At 36.2% G+C, this 17640-nt stretch overlaps 1 protein-coding gene across 1 annotated transcript in view; it reads left to right on the top strand.

Annotated features, from left to right (window-relative positions):
• The window catches only part of LOC137084084 (ferroxidase HEPHL1-like), a 61331-nt gene that overhangs the window by 20244 nt on the left and 23447 nt on the right, over window positions 1-17640 (top strand). Inside the window, exons 7-12 of the mRNA XM_067450030.1 lie at window positions 894-1056; window positions 3703-3842; window positions 5870-6001; window positions 6246-6451; window positions 7147-7297; window positions 7409-7621. Coding sequence (XP_067306131.1) covers window positions 894-1056; window positions 3703-3842; window positions 5870-6001; window positions 6246-6451; window positions 7147-7297; window positions 7409-7621 — 1005 coding nt within the window. The remainder of the gene's footprint in view (window positions 1-893; window positions 1057-3702; window positions 3843-5869; window positions 6002-6245; window positions 6452-7146; window positions 7298-7408; window positions 7622-17640) is intronic.

Genomic DNA, 17640 nt, shown 5'->3' with positions numbered 1-17640 from the left:
GCTGTAAGCATGTCACTCCGTACATTTCTAGGTTACCAGAGAGTGCCTTTGTTCCAGCAAACAAACTTGTTCATGCAACTTGAACGGTGGTTTTTCTCTGCGTTGCATTGTGTAGAAACTCATAATGGACACCAATTTGCACTGTTGACAGATTTTCATTCTGTTGACAACACATTAAACAGTGGTGATCAGATTGGCGATTGACCCTTGTGCAGTGTATTCGCAGCTGTTCATTCTCTTGGCTGGCGCAGATCTAAATGACCCTACCGGAACCAGTTCATTATCTGGGCTGGAGTGTAATTAAATGTGTTTTTAACCTTGTTACACTACTTATGGTTTCTTCTTAGGAAAACAAAAACAAATATCAAACACATTTTTTATTGATATCGATTACGTGTCTATTGCAGTACATATCGTTATCGTTTTATTGCCCAGCCCTAGGTCATGAACATATCAATGCAATCAACACACTACAATGGACATTTCAATACAGCATCATTATGCACCTATTCAGAAAAAAGTGCACCAGTTTGTAATGTTTATTTTTACAAGTCCAGTGTAGACCACCTTAAGTAGTTGCGTCTGGTGCAAGCGAAGCACTCTAGACAGAGTGTTGGCTACTGATTTACTTACTCATGACTCATAGCAACAAATCTAGAAGTATTCCTAATATGTTGAGCCAGCCTTTTATTGAAAGTAGTACTTTAACCTGTTGAGACTGAGCTGTAAGAGCTGTATTTGTGATTATTGCGTTACAGGACGTGCAGCACGAAAAAGGGGCATTTGCAAAATATGTTTTATTTTTGTGATTCCGCTAGGTGTCATTAGTCAATTAAATTTAAATTTTTATCATTTCTGAATCTCTCTTTTTTATGGTCTCTTCTTTTGAGCAGCAGGTATGCAGGGTTTCTATGAGGTCTCAAGCTGTGGGTCTGCAGCCTCTCCAACAGAAGCCCCTGGCACTGAGAGACGTTTCTACATTGCTGCTGAAGAGATGGAATGGAACTATGCCCCTTCAGAAAAGAACTACATGACAAATGAGCCCCTATTGTTTTCGTAAGGATTTATATTTCTCTTTCAAGGTTTTGGCCACTTTTTGGGGGCTCAAAAACTCTTTTGCACACATGTTGGAATCATCAGCCATCAGGTCCGGGCACAAGTTGACATGAAGGGGTCCTGTTACACAAACAGAGAACTTTGCTGGCCCTTAAAGTTCATCACTGATATAAAGTTGCTACAGTTTAAAGTTAAAGGTCCTGTTCTTCGCAATCCCATCTTTCAAACTTCAAGCCGGGTGCACACTGTGCGATTTTGCCCACGATTTGGCCGTCTGAAACAAATTTAGCAAATCCTAAAAGATTCCTCTGATCCTAGGCTAAAATCTGACGTCTTTGGTCATGAGTTTGACATGTTCACCGGCAGCCGATTAATGAGCACTGCAATCAAATTTTACCTCAGACGAAATTCTGGCAGTGTCAGAAGATTTGGCACAGAATCCTGCAGTGTGACTTCTCCTACGACAACAGTCAAATATCTTGGTTTTTCAAGACAAACTATGACCAAAACGAGAGCTATAAATGTATTTGTAGCCAGCATTTCAGTCCTGCGTGTAATGCAGCTCACTGTCACCTAACGCGTCATTCATTGATGATATAAAGCTCCGGGTGAGTTTTCTTGCGCGCGTCCGTTTTTAGCGCCCCTTAACTATCGTGCAGTCTGACATTAATGACAACTCTTACAGTGTGACATGGCTTACATCGGGGATCATGTTCGTACAGTCTGACAAGGGACATTCGCAAAGGATTTTGAAAAATCGCACAGTGTGCAGGACCCATTAGTTAGTGTGTAATGTTGCTGTTAGAGCATAAATAATACCTGTAAATTTATAAAGCTCAAAGTTCAATGCCAAGCGAGATATTTTAATAAACAGAAGTTCCCTTTCAAAGCCTACAGCGAACGGCCGGTTTGGACTATAGGAATGCAGGGATGACGTCACTAGAACCGTTTGTTGACTAACTCTTCGCCCACAAGAATATACCAAAAAGGGGGCGTGGTGTTGTTGCTCTCCCACGTGGTGAAGAGCGCACATTGAGCGCGTGCATCTCCCTTTATGGTAAGAGGCGGGACCTTTCCGGGCAACGTGCGCTAAGCTGCTGTCCAATCACAAACACAAGAGCCGCTGGCCCAATCAGAACTCGTTACGTATTTCTGAAGAAGGGACTTCATAGAACAAGGAAATCATCAGGCCGTTTTTAGGACAGAGAAAACAGCGGTATACAGATAAGTAAATTGTGTGAAAAATACTGTTATTTTACACGCGAAAACATGAACTCATGTTAAATTGCACAATGTAAACAAAATCAAGGCTTCAAAAACACATGAAAAAGGGGACCTTTAAGATAAAAGTCTAAACTTGGTTCAATAACTTTTAATTAATATGTGTAAATGCACATTATTCAAAGATAGAATAGAATATACTTTATTTAGCCATTTCTGGGAAATTTGTCTTGTTCCATGATAGAGTGCGGATCGGGCCGCATTTTTCTGTCCGAGCCCGACCCGCGTCCGACAGGCATTCAAATATTTATGTCCGAGCCCGACAGTTAAAATAATTTTTTTCCCCTCATATACTAATGACACCTACGTTTGTTTGTGTGGAAAGCCCGCTTTTATTAAGCAACTGTTGGAAGGCATTCTGAAATGTTTAACGTTACAGACGAGCGCATCAGCGCGCACACGGGGCATCAAACGTTACACAGAGCACAATCAAATAGCCAACTGAAATTAAATGAACAAAGGTCTGCTAAAAATGTCCCAAGCTAACAGAACAAAACATTAACGTAACACAATTGACATGCTTATTGAAATGAAAGTCATCTTACCAATTTTCTCAAACTGTATGGTTCCTAAACTGCAACATGGGATCTATTTACAAAATCTATCCATCAAAGTTTAGGCTATTCGAGGTTTTATGCAGAAAAAGGATTGCATCAACTGTGGATGGCTTCAAGGCTGTCCTGCTGCCAGCAGCTGAAGTTGCGCTCACTGGAATGACAAGGATGCTGCGGGCAATATGCACGCGTGTTGCACGTTGTTGTCACGGCGACATAAACCAATTTTTGCATGCAGGAAGACGGATGTTAGGGTAATATTTTACATGTATTTTAATCACAAAAACAAACCATTGCATCCACTTTAACAGGCCCATTGGCTACTTGCATAATAAGCAGTTTTAAATTTAAAAGGTTCAATGCCTTATCGCGCTGACGTGACCGAGCCCGACCCGAACCCGAGCGTCATTTCTAAATATCTGTCCGAACCCGGCCCGACCCGTCGGGTACCGTCGGAACCCGTCGGGCTCGGGTCAGGTATCCATCCTCTATTCCATGACACGGCCAGTGAACAACATTGGACTAGCCTCAATACCAGCAGCAATCCAAATATATTCAAAACGTAATATTTACCAATCTAAAATCTCAGTTTTGGAATTCTCTATTCAATAATTTATCCTCAGTGGGCACAAAATAATAAAAAAATTTAACAATGTCATTAATGTACCGGTTATTGTCACAATATAATTGCTGCCAATGGAAACCTTAATTCTTATTTCTAGATTAATTTTGTGTTTATTTTCATATAATATAGGTGTTAATGTTGCTATTGAATTAGAGTTTCTAAGTTTACTTCTTTCTTTCCCTGCAGTGAATCTAAGCCATACTTCAGTCGTGATGCTGGTAAACTGGGTGGAACATACCTGAAGGCCAGATACATTTCATATACAGATGAATCATTCACTACCAAAACGCATATTGTGGGCTCAGACGAGCATCTTGGAATTCTGGGTAAAATCCTCACTTGTGTCTTATATATTTATGAAGACTGATATGTCTTTGAATAATATTTTAAAATCGGCATGAAATGGAAGTTACTTACTTTACTACATTGTGATGTATTTTGGTATGGCTTGTCAAAAGAAACTAAGGGTGCTTTCACACTTGGTTCGATTGCCTGGATCGAACCTGAGCTCAATTGCTCGCCCCCTCCCCTTTCCCCCTCTGGACTGAGTTCATATTATATTTTTTGGGTACGAACCGGGGTTCGTTTGCTTCAAAGCAGCAGCTGTTTACCCGGTTGCTTAGTAACGACAGTGATTATGAAGGCGGTGAAATGCATAGCGTTGCTTCCATCACTTTTATATTTTTGTTTTTGAACCGTTGGTTTTGTTACCAAAGCTTCAGTAAGTAATGGCACATTGCGTCTATCTGCCGCGAACACTGCAAATGCTCTAAATAATGCTGAATGAGATCTACATCTCTCTGCTTGCAGTACGTCAGTGACGCTCAGGTAAATGAGTGATACAAACACAAAACACATTTTTATCAAATCATTCATCACTAATAGCGGTTCACTTCCGCGATTTAATACAATTGCATTCACATCAGCAGCGAACCATACCAGAGTTCACATGAACCGAACACCAGACCACCTTTTTAAGGGTGCTTTCACACCTGCCTCATTTAGTTCGGTTGAATCGTACCAGGGTTCGTTTCCCTCTTTGGTGCGGTTTGTCTGGTCAGTTGTGAAAGCAGCAATCGCACTCGGGTGTGCACCAAAAGTGGACCAAACGAGCGTACCGAGACCTCCTTGAAGAGGACGCTATTAACCGAACTCTAGAGCAGTTTGTTTGTGGTGAGAACGTGATCCGACCTCGAACAGAACCAACTGCAAAAGTACTGATCATTTTTGGACTTTACCAGCTGCCGTAGTCAGCTGTGCTGACATTATGTGCATGAGATTATTACCTGATAGATCGTTGGCAATATTTTCGGAAGATGAGCATGTCAGAATTAAGAATAATTAATGCACGCCTCTTCTTGAAGTGACGAGCAATGCGCGCTCGCCATTTGCAGTGCATTAGAACGTTGTTTTCACGTCGCATCCACGCTTCATTGTAGAATTAAATTGTTTGCATACTGTGGTAAATACACACACTGTCGTAGATTATGGCCATGGCCATAAAACAACTAAAACTGAACTAGAGATGTGAACTAAGCGAACTTGGGTACGGTTCGCGGGTGCGCACTTGAGTTCAGAAGACCGCGTTCACATCGTCCAAACGAACCGAACTCTGACGTCAATCAAACCCAGATTTAAGACAGGACTTTAAGTTAGAGTATATCGCTTGTTAATTGATTGTGAAAAGTGAGCGTTGCTTAAAGGGTTAATTCACCCAAAAATGAAAATTATCCCATTTTTTACTCACCCTAAACTCATCCTAGGCGTGACATTCTTCTTTAAGACAAATCAGTTATATTAAAAATATCCTTGCTCTTCCAAGCTTTAAAATGGGAGTGACTGTTGGGTCATTAGTCCATAAAAGTTCTTCTGTCCATCATATAACTGCTCCACACAGCTCCGGGGGTTAATAAAAGCCTTCTAAAGCGAAACGGTGCGTTTGTGTAAGAAAAATATTAATTTTTTAAGTTTTATAAAGCAAATGATCTAGCTTCCAGCGAATCGCCTTTTGTATTCAACGTCTGATGTAGCGTAAGCATTTTGAACTGCCAGAGGCGCTACACTTTTTTTGTTAGTTGAATACACATGCACAAATGAATTGTTAACAATAAGACCAAAATTAAACTTAAATGTTAAAGAAAATAAATGGGGTAAATTGTGGTTTTATTTCTTGCTTACTTTAAAGTTTAAGGATAAGAGGTATAGTAACATGGCCTAGAGCTGATGTATAAGTGGTTTTCAGTTTCATGAAGCACAGTTATATTAATATTGTTTAAGCATGTTTTGAAGATGGTAAGAGTGATCTGTTATCTCTACACCCACCCCACCCCACCCCACCCCACCCCCACCCTAGGTCCTGTCATCAGAGCAGAGACTGGTGATGTTATCATTGTGACATTCCTGAATAAAGCTACACGTAACTATAGCATTCAGCCACATGGTTTGCATTATGAGAAGGCCTATGAAGGAGCAATGTATCAGGATGGTAAGTAATATACAGCTACGGGTGTAAACACAGATGTCCATGTAGAAAAAAGGCCTTTGGTAAAATTCTCATCAAAGACCTAAAGCAGTGGTTCTTACTTTTCATTTTGAAACTGAACACCAAAACATAATAGTATAATACACACATTGCATAATATTCGGCTAAAATATTAAAAATAAAATACATAGTATAAATTATGAAGGTACGGCTTATCTATTTTTTTCTCCACATGTCTCCTCCACAGGTACTCAGAAAGATGGAGCCTCTGTGGCCCCTGGTAAACGATTCACCTATCATTGGAGAGTAATTGAAGGTCCCTCCACCTATGATCCTCCTTGTCTTTCATACTTGTACTATTCTGCTGTTGATCCTGTTCGTGACAGTAGCTCTGGTTTATTTGGGCCCATACAAGTGTGTAAGAAAGGTGTTCTGGATGGAAGTGGGCATCAGGTAACAAATGTGCATACTATAGGCCTATACAAGCTATATGGTTCTTTCTACAAATAATGCACAAATATATGGCGTAATACTCCTGAAATTTTTATGATTTTTCGTTTTTCAGCTAGTTTTTTGTCAACCTCAACCTTAAGCAGTCAGTCAGTTGGGACTATCAAGTTGGGCTAAATGCTGGTTTGGTGTTATAATAAACCTATATGTCCATAAACTTTGTTTGATATTTTTTCTTGCAGTACAGGTTTGATTGTTTAAAGAATGCAGTCAAAGTTGTAGTTTGTGTAAAAATTGAGACGCCATATTTAATTGTGTTTTTAGCATAGCAGAAAATCATAACAGGGTTTTGCAAAATACAAATAATGTGGGATATTATGTTACATTGGTCATTCAAGTCTAAACTCAAGTTTAAGGGCTATAATAAATATATTGGATGTTTGAAATTAGGTTATTTTCATACTAGAATAATTATCTTCAATAAAAGACAATAAACAACAAAAATAAGATTTGTGCCTGTAATGCGTAAATAAAATTAAAAAAATGGACAACAAGGTGGACCTTATTTGTGGAATGTGCCATATATGCCGTGCATCTGTTGCCTTTCAGACTATGGAGGTGAATATAATAACCTATATATATTGTGTGTGTGTGTGTGTGTGTGTTTTTTTTCCCATGTTTTGGGTGTGTCTCTTAAGCGTGCTACCAAAATTCAGCATGAGTTTTTTCTGCTATTCTCTGTGATGGATGAGAATGAAAGCTGGTATCTGAAACAAAACATTGAAAGGTTTGGCAGCGTTGATACAGATCCAGATAATGAAGAGTTTCAAGAGAGCAATAAGATGCATGGTATGCATACATGTGTTTAAACACACAATCATATACATTTACGTCATCACTTTTATACAAGTGTCGTTGTTTGACAGCATTTTAATTAAGAATGTTTGGGTTTCTTCTCAGCTGTGAATGGCTATATGTACGGAAACCTGCCTCATCTGGATTTGTGTAATGGAGAACATGCTGTGTGGCACATGCTTGGCTTGGGCACAGAAGTGGATATCCATGGTATCTATTTCCAGGGTAACACGTTTCAACGTGATGGGATGAACCGTGACACTCTCAGCATCTTCCCGCATACCACAGTGACTGTTAACATGAAACCAGACAATAATGGTAAGTCACAGCACTTTTTATGTCAGGGATGTTGAGGTGTGTCAATACTTATCCAGTACACTCAGCGACGGTAGATTTGATAGGCTTCGATACATCAATTATCATGCTAATAATGATTTTTTTTTTTGTGCCAGATCCTAACCCAGCTAACCATTTTTGTTTCCCATAATGTTCTGAATTTTTTTTTTGTTTGCTTAGGACATTTCCACAACAGACACTGCAAGTTTAACAAGTTTTAGTTTAACTTTTTTAGTTTACACTTAAACTCCATGGACCCTGTACAGGGTCCGAAATGACATCGTCATGTATATACTTTCGATTTTCAATGTCTGTGGAGGAGCTATGTTGTCATATGTGGTACCATTTGAAAGCTTAGAGTCCATGCTTTCTGGAGATATGCATCACTTTTGCATTTGTTTTACACAAAGTAATGTATTTACTAGGGCCGGGACTTTATGTATTACTATATGTGAATTTTTGTATCACCGCAGCACATCGAGCCTCAAATATCACAAATACGCTTTTGCTACACTTAATGACAAACATTGCACTGGTCTGCTGGACTGAAATAAATAAACAATATTTTGTTGATTAAGCTTATGTATTCAGTCATTATTCAATGGTATACTAAAAAACATGTGAAAAATTACTTCTCACTGTTCTCAGGTCAAATATTTATATGCAATTAAAATGCGATTAATTTCAATTAATTAATTAAAAAGCCTCTAATTAATTAGATTTTTTTTTTTTAATCGAGTCCCGGCCCTAGTATTTACGCTAAATTACTCTGGTACCATTTCCGCCTGGATTTGGCCTACCCAAATTGAAAAGCCACCCATACACACATACAGTGGTCTAGGTTCACAATGTTGGTGTCATTTTACAGGAAACCCTTTGAAGTTACATAAAACACTGCTAAAAGTGATACACGTGTAAGTATAGGTTGTCAAAGCGCTTTTTGATTTTTTTTATATAAATTTATTTTTGAAAGTGTGTAACTCAGGCCCTGTGTGCTCTAGGACCCTACAGACAGTTTGGGATGTTTCCAGCATTTATAATTAATTTAATGACACTGGTATATTGCATTCATATCACTGAATATGGTGGTGGGAGGGGGGTAGCAGGGTCGGGGGAGCGGGGAAAAGAAGGGGGTCATCCCGTTCAGACCCATTTGAATAAATCTGGCATACAACATGACACAGACAAACTTCTTTTTTCCACTATTTTCTGTAATTTAGTGGAAATAGCCCAAACTGTCTGCAGGTTCCTAGAGCTCACAGGGCCTGAGTTACACACTTTCAAAAATGAATTTGTAAACAAAAAAAATCAAAAAGCGCCTACGTTTTGGGGGGATTATTACAGCTTAGACAACATATACTTACATGTTTATGACTTTTAGCAGTGTTTTATGTAACTTTAAAGGGTTTCCTGTAAAAATGACACCAAAATTTGGAATTTAAACCACTGTATGTGTGTATGGGAAGCTTTTAAATTTGGGTAGACCAAATCCAGGCGGAAATCCCAAAAAATGGTCCTGGAGTTTAAGCGGATATCAAACAAGAGAGAACAACAACTAAATTAACAATAACACAAAATGTAAAGGCTTTTAAAATTTATAAAAAAAATATTAACACACAAGTACACAGTAAACACTGATAAAAACAACTTGATAAAAATCTTTTTAACAATTTGCACTCAATTTTTCTTAGTAAAATGTACTGCTGTAATATCAAGTACACATTACTTGCCAGTAGTGTTGTCAAAAATATCGATATTTCGATATGTATCGATACTGGAATATCTGAAACGATACGATTCTCAATTTTTACAGTATCGATACCAGCTGCGCTCTCCTCTCCGACCGTCAGCGAGTTGACACACACCGGCATATTCTCACTCAGCCCGGTTAACCTCTGAGCACGGCGAACGCGCGTTCTGCTGGACTTTTTCCTCATGACAGTGTGTTAGTGTTAGTGTGTGATCAGTCTGAATTTCGCGCGGGATTGCACATAAATTAATTCTACTAATCCCCGCAGATTTCGTGCTCCACATCTGAAGCGCACACACATAGCCTACCGTAATGAAGCCGCCTCTGACATGATACAAGTGCAAACATTTGCTTCCTTTTCCAGCTTATTATTGGTCAAATACACTCAAGAATTATCAGTGCACATCTGGAAGAGTATTAACGTAAACACAGTCGCAAACAGTTCAGGAAGAACGAGTAACAGGAACAGTGTTTAGGATCCATGCGTCCGTTAGTCTTAAAGGGACAGCAGTCATTTGTTATTCAAACTACAAAAAGACAAACGATCACACTCTTGACTGATCAACTTGAGTAACTTTAATAGTTTCAGCTGTACGCTATTGATTTTTTTTTTACAAAGAACATTATCCAATGTTGTTTTAAATGTAATTACTATGCATTTTTTTATTCAGTTTCTTATCTGAATGTTAGACCTACCTGAAAAAATAAAGCAGTCTATTTAATTTGTATCTTCTATTCTATTGCATTTATTTGTGCTATTGTTTCTAATCTGTTTATTTGTTCTTATTTTATTACTGTTTACTCGTCTTTTTAAATTCAATTTACAATTCGAAATCAAGCTTTCTTGTGCTGTGTGTAAGCTATTGCAACACAATTACCCCATTGTAAAAAATACATTGAGATAATTTTAATAGTAATTGATCAATAATTGTTCAAATCAAACTATGCCCAACCCTAAGGAACATGCTGGCCACATTAATTTTTTTGTAAAAAATAACAATGAATAATAACAAGTTCTGTTGTCATATTAAGCATCTTTTTTTTTTTAACTGTGGTATCGATTTAGTATCGATTTAGTATCGATATTTTAGTCTGGTATCGTATCGAAGTCATAATTTTGGTATCGTGACAACACTACTTGCCAGTATCAAGTAAAATGTTCTTAACTATAAATGTAACATTTGCGAAGACATTAAAGGTGCCCTAGAATGATTTGAAACAATATGTTAAAATAAGGGCAAAAATTGTCCAGATACAGTTAATCAGGTCCATTTACAACGCTATAAATTGTCCCTAGGATGTAATGCTCTGTCTTTGCCTTATTTGGAAGAGTCATGAATATTAATGTTGAGCTCTGTTCTGATTGGCTTATTTCAGCAACTCACAGCAGTTCAGTGAAGCGGCTCGTGAGTCCTGACCGTCCTGACAGAACACAGACCGACTGAATGACACATTAAGCAGAACATCTCAAATGGAGATTGATCAAATATAGCCTACTTGTTTAATGGTGTCTTCAGATCATCCGTGCGCCAGAAAGAGTGTGCGTTCGTGCGGTTGCCAGATTTCAGTAATTTAAATCCCCCAAACAGAGCTTTTCTGTGAAAAGAACACATCCAGTGTTTTACCTAAACATGTCCAATCTGGCAACCGTATGCACGTGAGCTCTCCCTCTCGCGCGTGGAAGATCTGAAAACACCAATAAACAATTAAGCTGCATTTTATCAATCTCCATTTCAGATGTTTTTCTTAAAGTGTCATTCATTCGGTCTGTGTTTAACTACATCCTTTTTACTAAATGAATAGCATCGTTTTAATTTATATGGTAGAAAAGATGACGTTTGCTAGATGGATCGCGTGAACGATCTGTAAGCAACGTATCTATGGTTGTATTTTGTAATACAAAATAATATTAACCTTTGTCATTAGACACACTATTTAGTTTTGTATGGTACTTGGAGTTTATTATTTTTACTGTACAAGCATCTTGCATCAGACTAGCATCTAGCAGTCTCACATCTAGACAATGCGGTCTCTCTAAGAAACTTTCAATTTAATCAGAAATTGTTTAAACAGTCAATAAGTGGATAAATCACTACTTACTGCTAGCAGGATTATAGTTGCCCCTTATGATGCTGAGCGAAGCTTGCTTGAAATGGGCTGAACAAACGAACGATTTGTTGTGGTATCACAACATTATTTGTTGTGGTATGCGATTATAATTAACCTCAACCATGACTGTTGACATGACAACAGTCTCCTGCACAGCCTAAACATGACGTGTGTCATGAGAGCTGTTTTTGCTATCCTCAAGTGTCGTTTGATGATTTCGCTGCAGTTCCACCTGACAATGAACATGTTTGGACAGATGCAAATGTTGGGGGCGTGAATATAAATGATCCCCAACGCTTGCGTCACTGTTGAGTTTATGTTGAGAAGCACTTTTTTTTCCGGGGTGTTTTTGATTTACGAGATTTACAGGGTATATTGCTCATACTCAGTCATGAGATGATGGTGTATTAAGCCACTAGACACTAGACACATCATATTCTAATCATCAAGCAATCAACTGCATCTGATCGTGTGTTCTCTTGCTTTTCTTGCCATAGAAAACCTAGATACAGCAGCCAGAGAAACAAACATTAACAAGTTGTGATTTTAACGGTCAAAGGTTGTAAAAATGCTACAGTTAAAAACTGTTATTTGCTTAACACAAAGTTTCCTTACTATATACGGTGAATAACTGCAATAGATCTAACCTTATGCCAGTGAAATTTACAGAAAAACAATGTAAAATCCCAAAAGAAAATTATAGAAAACCCAAAAGCATATATTTTTAGTTTGAATCACAGTGACATTTTGTAAACTATTAAACAGAATATTTTGTTATATTTACAACATGTGATTATAATAAAATTTTATTTGATAAAACTACAAATATTGGTATTAAAAACCTGTACGTTTTTTGAGAAAATACTGTAAAAACTAGTTTGTTAATTTGACATGCAAATATTGTTGACAATTACAATTTTTTGTTAATCTTAAAAATGTAAGTCACTTTACACATTTATGCATTTAAAAAATGTCTAAACATGTATTTGAATTGCATATAAATGTTCCATGCATTTGGATTATGTAATTTTAACAAACATATTAATCAACTTACTAAGAATCACTATCTAAGAATCAGTAATAAAAATCTTATTTGTAAATAATTTATAAATGAAACAGGTAAGATTTATTTAATTATATTAATAAACTGAATGTGACTGATTAATCCCAGTGACACGTAAATTTAACAGTTAAGATTTATGTAATAGTACACAGAAAAATCGCAGACGTTAAATGAACACTTCTTAGTGTCCATGTGTGTGCTCACTAATGAGTTAAAGTACCATTGAAGCAGTGTTGAAGTTAATGAGATAATTAAGAGATGATTGAGCATTAATGATGAACACCTGATGATAATAAGCACAATCACTGAAGGAAAGAGAAACACGAGAACTACGACTGACTTCAGCCACAGCTGTAGATGAAATCAACTGAAGATAAAAGAAGGCATTAAATCTCTGAAGATCTCATCAGAGGAGAATTAAACAACTCCACAAACAGCATTACCAGCTTCACACATTACCAACCAGACTGATTTTATTTCTGTGGATGTTGATGTTTTATTGAAAATAATAGTTTTATTTGAAGTCACCATGATGGTGAGAAGTGTTTGCTTTAGTTGGGCTCTTGACCCTTGACTCTCCAACATTAGTTTTCTGGCTGCTTTAACTGTGTTTATAAAGCACTTTAGTTACAGCATGGAAAGCCAAGAAAACACATGGTCAGATGATTTGTCTCTTTGTCTTGTCCAGAGGCTAAGATTCTGTTTATGTGTTATTAATTTTGTTTAATCATAATAGTGGCCAGTTGATTCTATAGCATGAGCACTGTCGTGGCAATCTAATATGCAGAATTAAAAAAAAAAAATAGTGCACAAAAGGTTTTAATCTATGGCAATCATTAGACACAAACAGATATCAAGAATCAGTGTATGAATCTCAAAAATGGTGACAATCAATGAAAAACTTTAGTTACAGCATGGAAAGCCAAGAAAACACATGGTCAGATGATTTGTCTCTTTGTCTTGTTCAGAGGCTAAGACTCTGTTTATGTGTTATTACTTTTGTTTAATCATAATAGTGGCCAGTTGATTCTATAGCATGAGCACTGTTGTGGCAATCTAATATGCAGAATTAAAAAAAAAAAAATAGTGCACAAAAGGTTTTAATCTATGGCAATCATTAGACACAAACAGATATCAAGAATCAGTGTATGAATCTCAACTATGGTGACAATCAATGAAAAGCTTAATGCTGCAGTGCATGCTGGGTACCACCAATCAAAACTCTCCAATGAGTCCCAGCATGCATTGCGGCATGAGTAATTTATGCATCTGAATTGTGTTTTTTTTTTTTTTTTTTGTCACCATTGTAGAGATGCAAACACTGATTCTTGATGTCTGTGTTTGTCTAAATAATGCCGTCGATTAAACCTTTTTTTTGGTCCTGCAAATTGTTTGATTGCCACAACGATGCATGAGTTTATAATGTAAACCACATGGCTTTTATTACGCATGCTACACAATTAACACATTACCTCTATAACCAGAGCATTAGAATCTGAATGAGTTTAGTGATTCAGCCACTACATGATGATTAATATAATCATCATTAAAGAGCCAAATCACCTGGTCATGGTTTTTTTGACTTTCCATGCCATAACAAAAGTGCTTTACAAACACAGTTAAAGCAGCCAGAAAACTAATGTTGGAGAGTCAAGGGTCAAGAGCCCAACTAAAGCAAACACTGCTCACCATCATGGTGACTTCATATAAAACTATTATTTTAATTAAAACATAAATTAAAGCAATAAAATCAGTTTGGTTAGTAATGCATGAAGCTGGTAATGTTGTTTGTGGAGTTATTTAATCCTCTGATGGGATCTTCAGAGATTTAATGTCTTCTTTTATCTTCAGTTGATTTCATCTAAAGCTGTGGCTGAAGTCAGCTGTAGTTCTCGTGTTTCTCTTTCCTTCAGTGATTCTGCTCATTATCATCAGGTGTTCATCATTAATGCTCAATCATCAATTAATTATCTCATTAACTTCAACACTGCTTCAATGGTACTTTAACTCAGTAGTGAGCATACACATGAACACTAGGAAGTCTTAATTTAACATGGGTGTTTTTCTGTGTACTTTTACATAATTCCTAACTGTTTCATTTACGTATAACTGGCATATATCAATCATCTTTAGTTTATTAATTTGTCTATGTAAAAATAATCCAAGTGCATTGAAAATGTATATGCAGTTTACATACATAAATCTTATGCTTTACATTTTAATGTAATACTTACTGGTTTTCTATTTATTTTTAATAAAAATGAAAAAAAAACAGTGCCTCCTCTAACCACAGACTTAATTTTGAATTTCATGGTGCACATAGTTTCATAATTCTCTGGTAACCACAGCTGCCAGCATTTTCCTGTAAAAATAACAGTTTTTTTGTAGTTTTTTTTACAGTGTACACTGTAAAAAATGATCGTGATTTTAACGGTCAAAGGTTGTAAAAATGCTACAGTTAAAAACTGTTATTTGGTTAACACAAAGTTTCCTTACTATATACGGTGAATAACTGCAATAGATCTAACCTTATGCCCGTGAAATTTACAGAAAAACAATGTAAAATCCCAAAAGAAAAGTATAGAAAACCCAAAAGCATATATATTTTTTGTTTGAATCACAGTGAACTTTTGTAAACTATTAAACAGAATATTTTGTTATATTTACAACATGTGATTATAATAACATTTTATTTGATAAAACTACAAATATTGGTATTAAAAACCTGTACGTTTTTTGAGAAAATACTGTAAAAACTAGTTTGTTAATTTGACATGCAAATATTGTTGACAATTACAATTTTTTGTTAATCTTAAAAATGTAAGTCACTTTACACGTTTATGCATTTAAAAAATGTCTAAACATGTATTTGTATTGCATATAAATGTTCCATGCATTTGCATTATGTAATTTTAACAAACAAATTAATCAACTTACAAAGAATCACTATCTAAGAATCAGTAATAAAAATCTTATTTGTAAATAATTTATAAATGAAACGTTAAATGAACACTTCCTAGTGTTCATGTGTGTGCTCACTAATGAGTTAAAGTACCATTGAAGCAGTGTTGAAGTTAATGAGATAATTAAGAGGTGATTGAGCATTAATGATGAACACCTGATGATAATAAGCACAATCACTGAAGGAAAGAGAAACAGGAGAACTACGACTGACTTCAGCCACAGCTTTAGATGAAATCAATTGAAGATAAAAGAAGACATTAAATCTCTGAAGATCTCATCAGAGGATTAAACAACTCCACAAACAGCATTACCAGCTTCACACATTACTAACCAGACTAATTTTATTTCTGTGGATGTTGATGTTTTATTGAAAATAATAGTTTTATTTGAAGTCACCATGATGGTGAGAAGTGTTTGCTTTAGTTGGGCTCTTGACCCTTGACTCTCCAACATTAGTTTTCTGGCTGCTTTAACTGTGTTTGTAAAGCACTTTAGTTACAGCATGGAAAGCCAAGAAAACACATGGTCAGATGATTTGTCTCTTTGTTCATGATTATATAATCATCATCTAGTGATCACTGGTCTTGTTCAGAGTCCAAGACTCTGTTTATGTGTTATTAATTTTGTTTAATCATAATAGTGGCCAGTTGATTCTATAGCATGAGTGCTGTCGTGGCAATCTAATATGCAGAATTTAAATAAAAAATAGTGCACAGAAGGTTTAATCTATGACAGCTATTAGACACAAACAGATATCAAGAATCAGTGTATGAATCTCAACAATGGTGACAATCAATGAAAAGCTTAATGCTGCAGTGCATGCTGGGTACCACCAATCAAAACTCTCCAATGAGTCCCAGCATGCATTGCGGCATGAATAAATTATGCATCTGAATTGTTTTTTTTTTTGTCACCACTGTAGAGATGCAAACACTGATTCTTGATGTCTGTGTTTGTCTAAGTAATGCCATAGATTAAACCTTTTTTTTGGTCCTGCAAGTTGTTTGATTGCCACAACAATGCATGAGTTTATAATGTAAACCACATGGCTTTTATTACGCATACTACACAATTAACACATTACCTCCATAACCAGAGCATTAGAATCTGAATGAGTTTAGTGATTCAGCCACTACATGATGATTAATATAATCATCATTAAAGAGCCAAATCACCTGGCCATGGTTTTTTGACTTTCCATGCCATAACAAAAGTGCTTTACAAAAACAGTTAAAGCAGCCAGAAAACTAATGTTGGAAAGTCAAGGGTCAAGAGCCCAACTAAAGCAAACACTGCTCACCATCATGGTGACTTCATATAAAACTATTATTTTAATTAAAACATAAATTACAACAATAAAATCAGTTTGGTTAGTAATGCATGAAGCTGGTAATGTTGTTTGTGGAGTTATTTAATCCTCTGATGGGATCTTCAGAGATTTAATGTCTTCTTTTATCTTCAGTTGATTTCATCTAAAGCTGTGGCTGAAGTCAGCTGTAGTTCTCGTGTTTCTCTTTCCTTCAGTGATTCTGCTCATTATCATCAGGTGTTCATCATTAATGTTCAATCATCAATTAATTATCTCATTAACTTCAACACTGCTTCAATGGTAATTTAACTCAGTAGTGAGCATACACATAAACACTAGGAAGTGTTAATTTAACATGGGTGTTTTTCTGTGTACTTTTACATAATTCCTAACTGTTTCATTTACGTATAACTGGCATATATTAATCATATTTAGTTTATTAATTTGTCTATGTAAAAATAATCCAAATGCATTGAAAATGTATATGCAGTTTACATACATAAATCTTATGCTTTACATTTTAATGTAATACTTACTGGTTTTCTATTTATTTTTAATAGAAATGAAAAAAAAACTGTGCCTCCTCTAACCACAGACTTAATTTTGAATTTCATAGTGCGCATAGATTCATAATTCTCTGGTAACCACAGCTGCCAGCATTTTCCTGTAAAAATAACAGTTTTTTGTAGTTTTTTTTACAGTGTACACTGTAAAAAAGATTCCCATAAAATTTACGGTAAAAAACCGGCAGCTGTGGTTGCCAGAACTTTACCGTAAAAAATACGGCAGTAACGTTTAAGGTTTTA

Source organism: Pseudorasbora parva, chromosome 8 (genome assembly GCF_024679245.1).
Source record: "Pseudorasbora parva isolate DD20220531a chromosome 8, ASM2467924v1, whole genome shotgun sequence".
NCBI lineage: Eukaryota > Metazoa > Chordata > Actinopteri > Cypriniformes > Gobionidae > Pseudorasbora > Pseudorasbora parva.
This window is presented reverse-complemented; position numbering and strand designations above follow the sequence as displayed.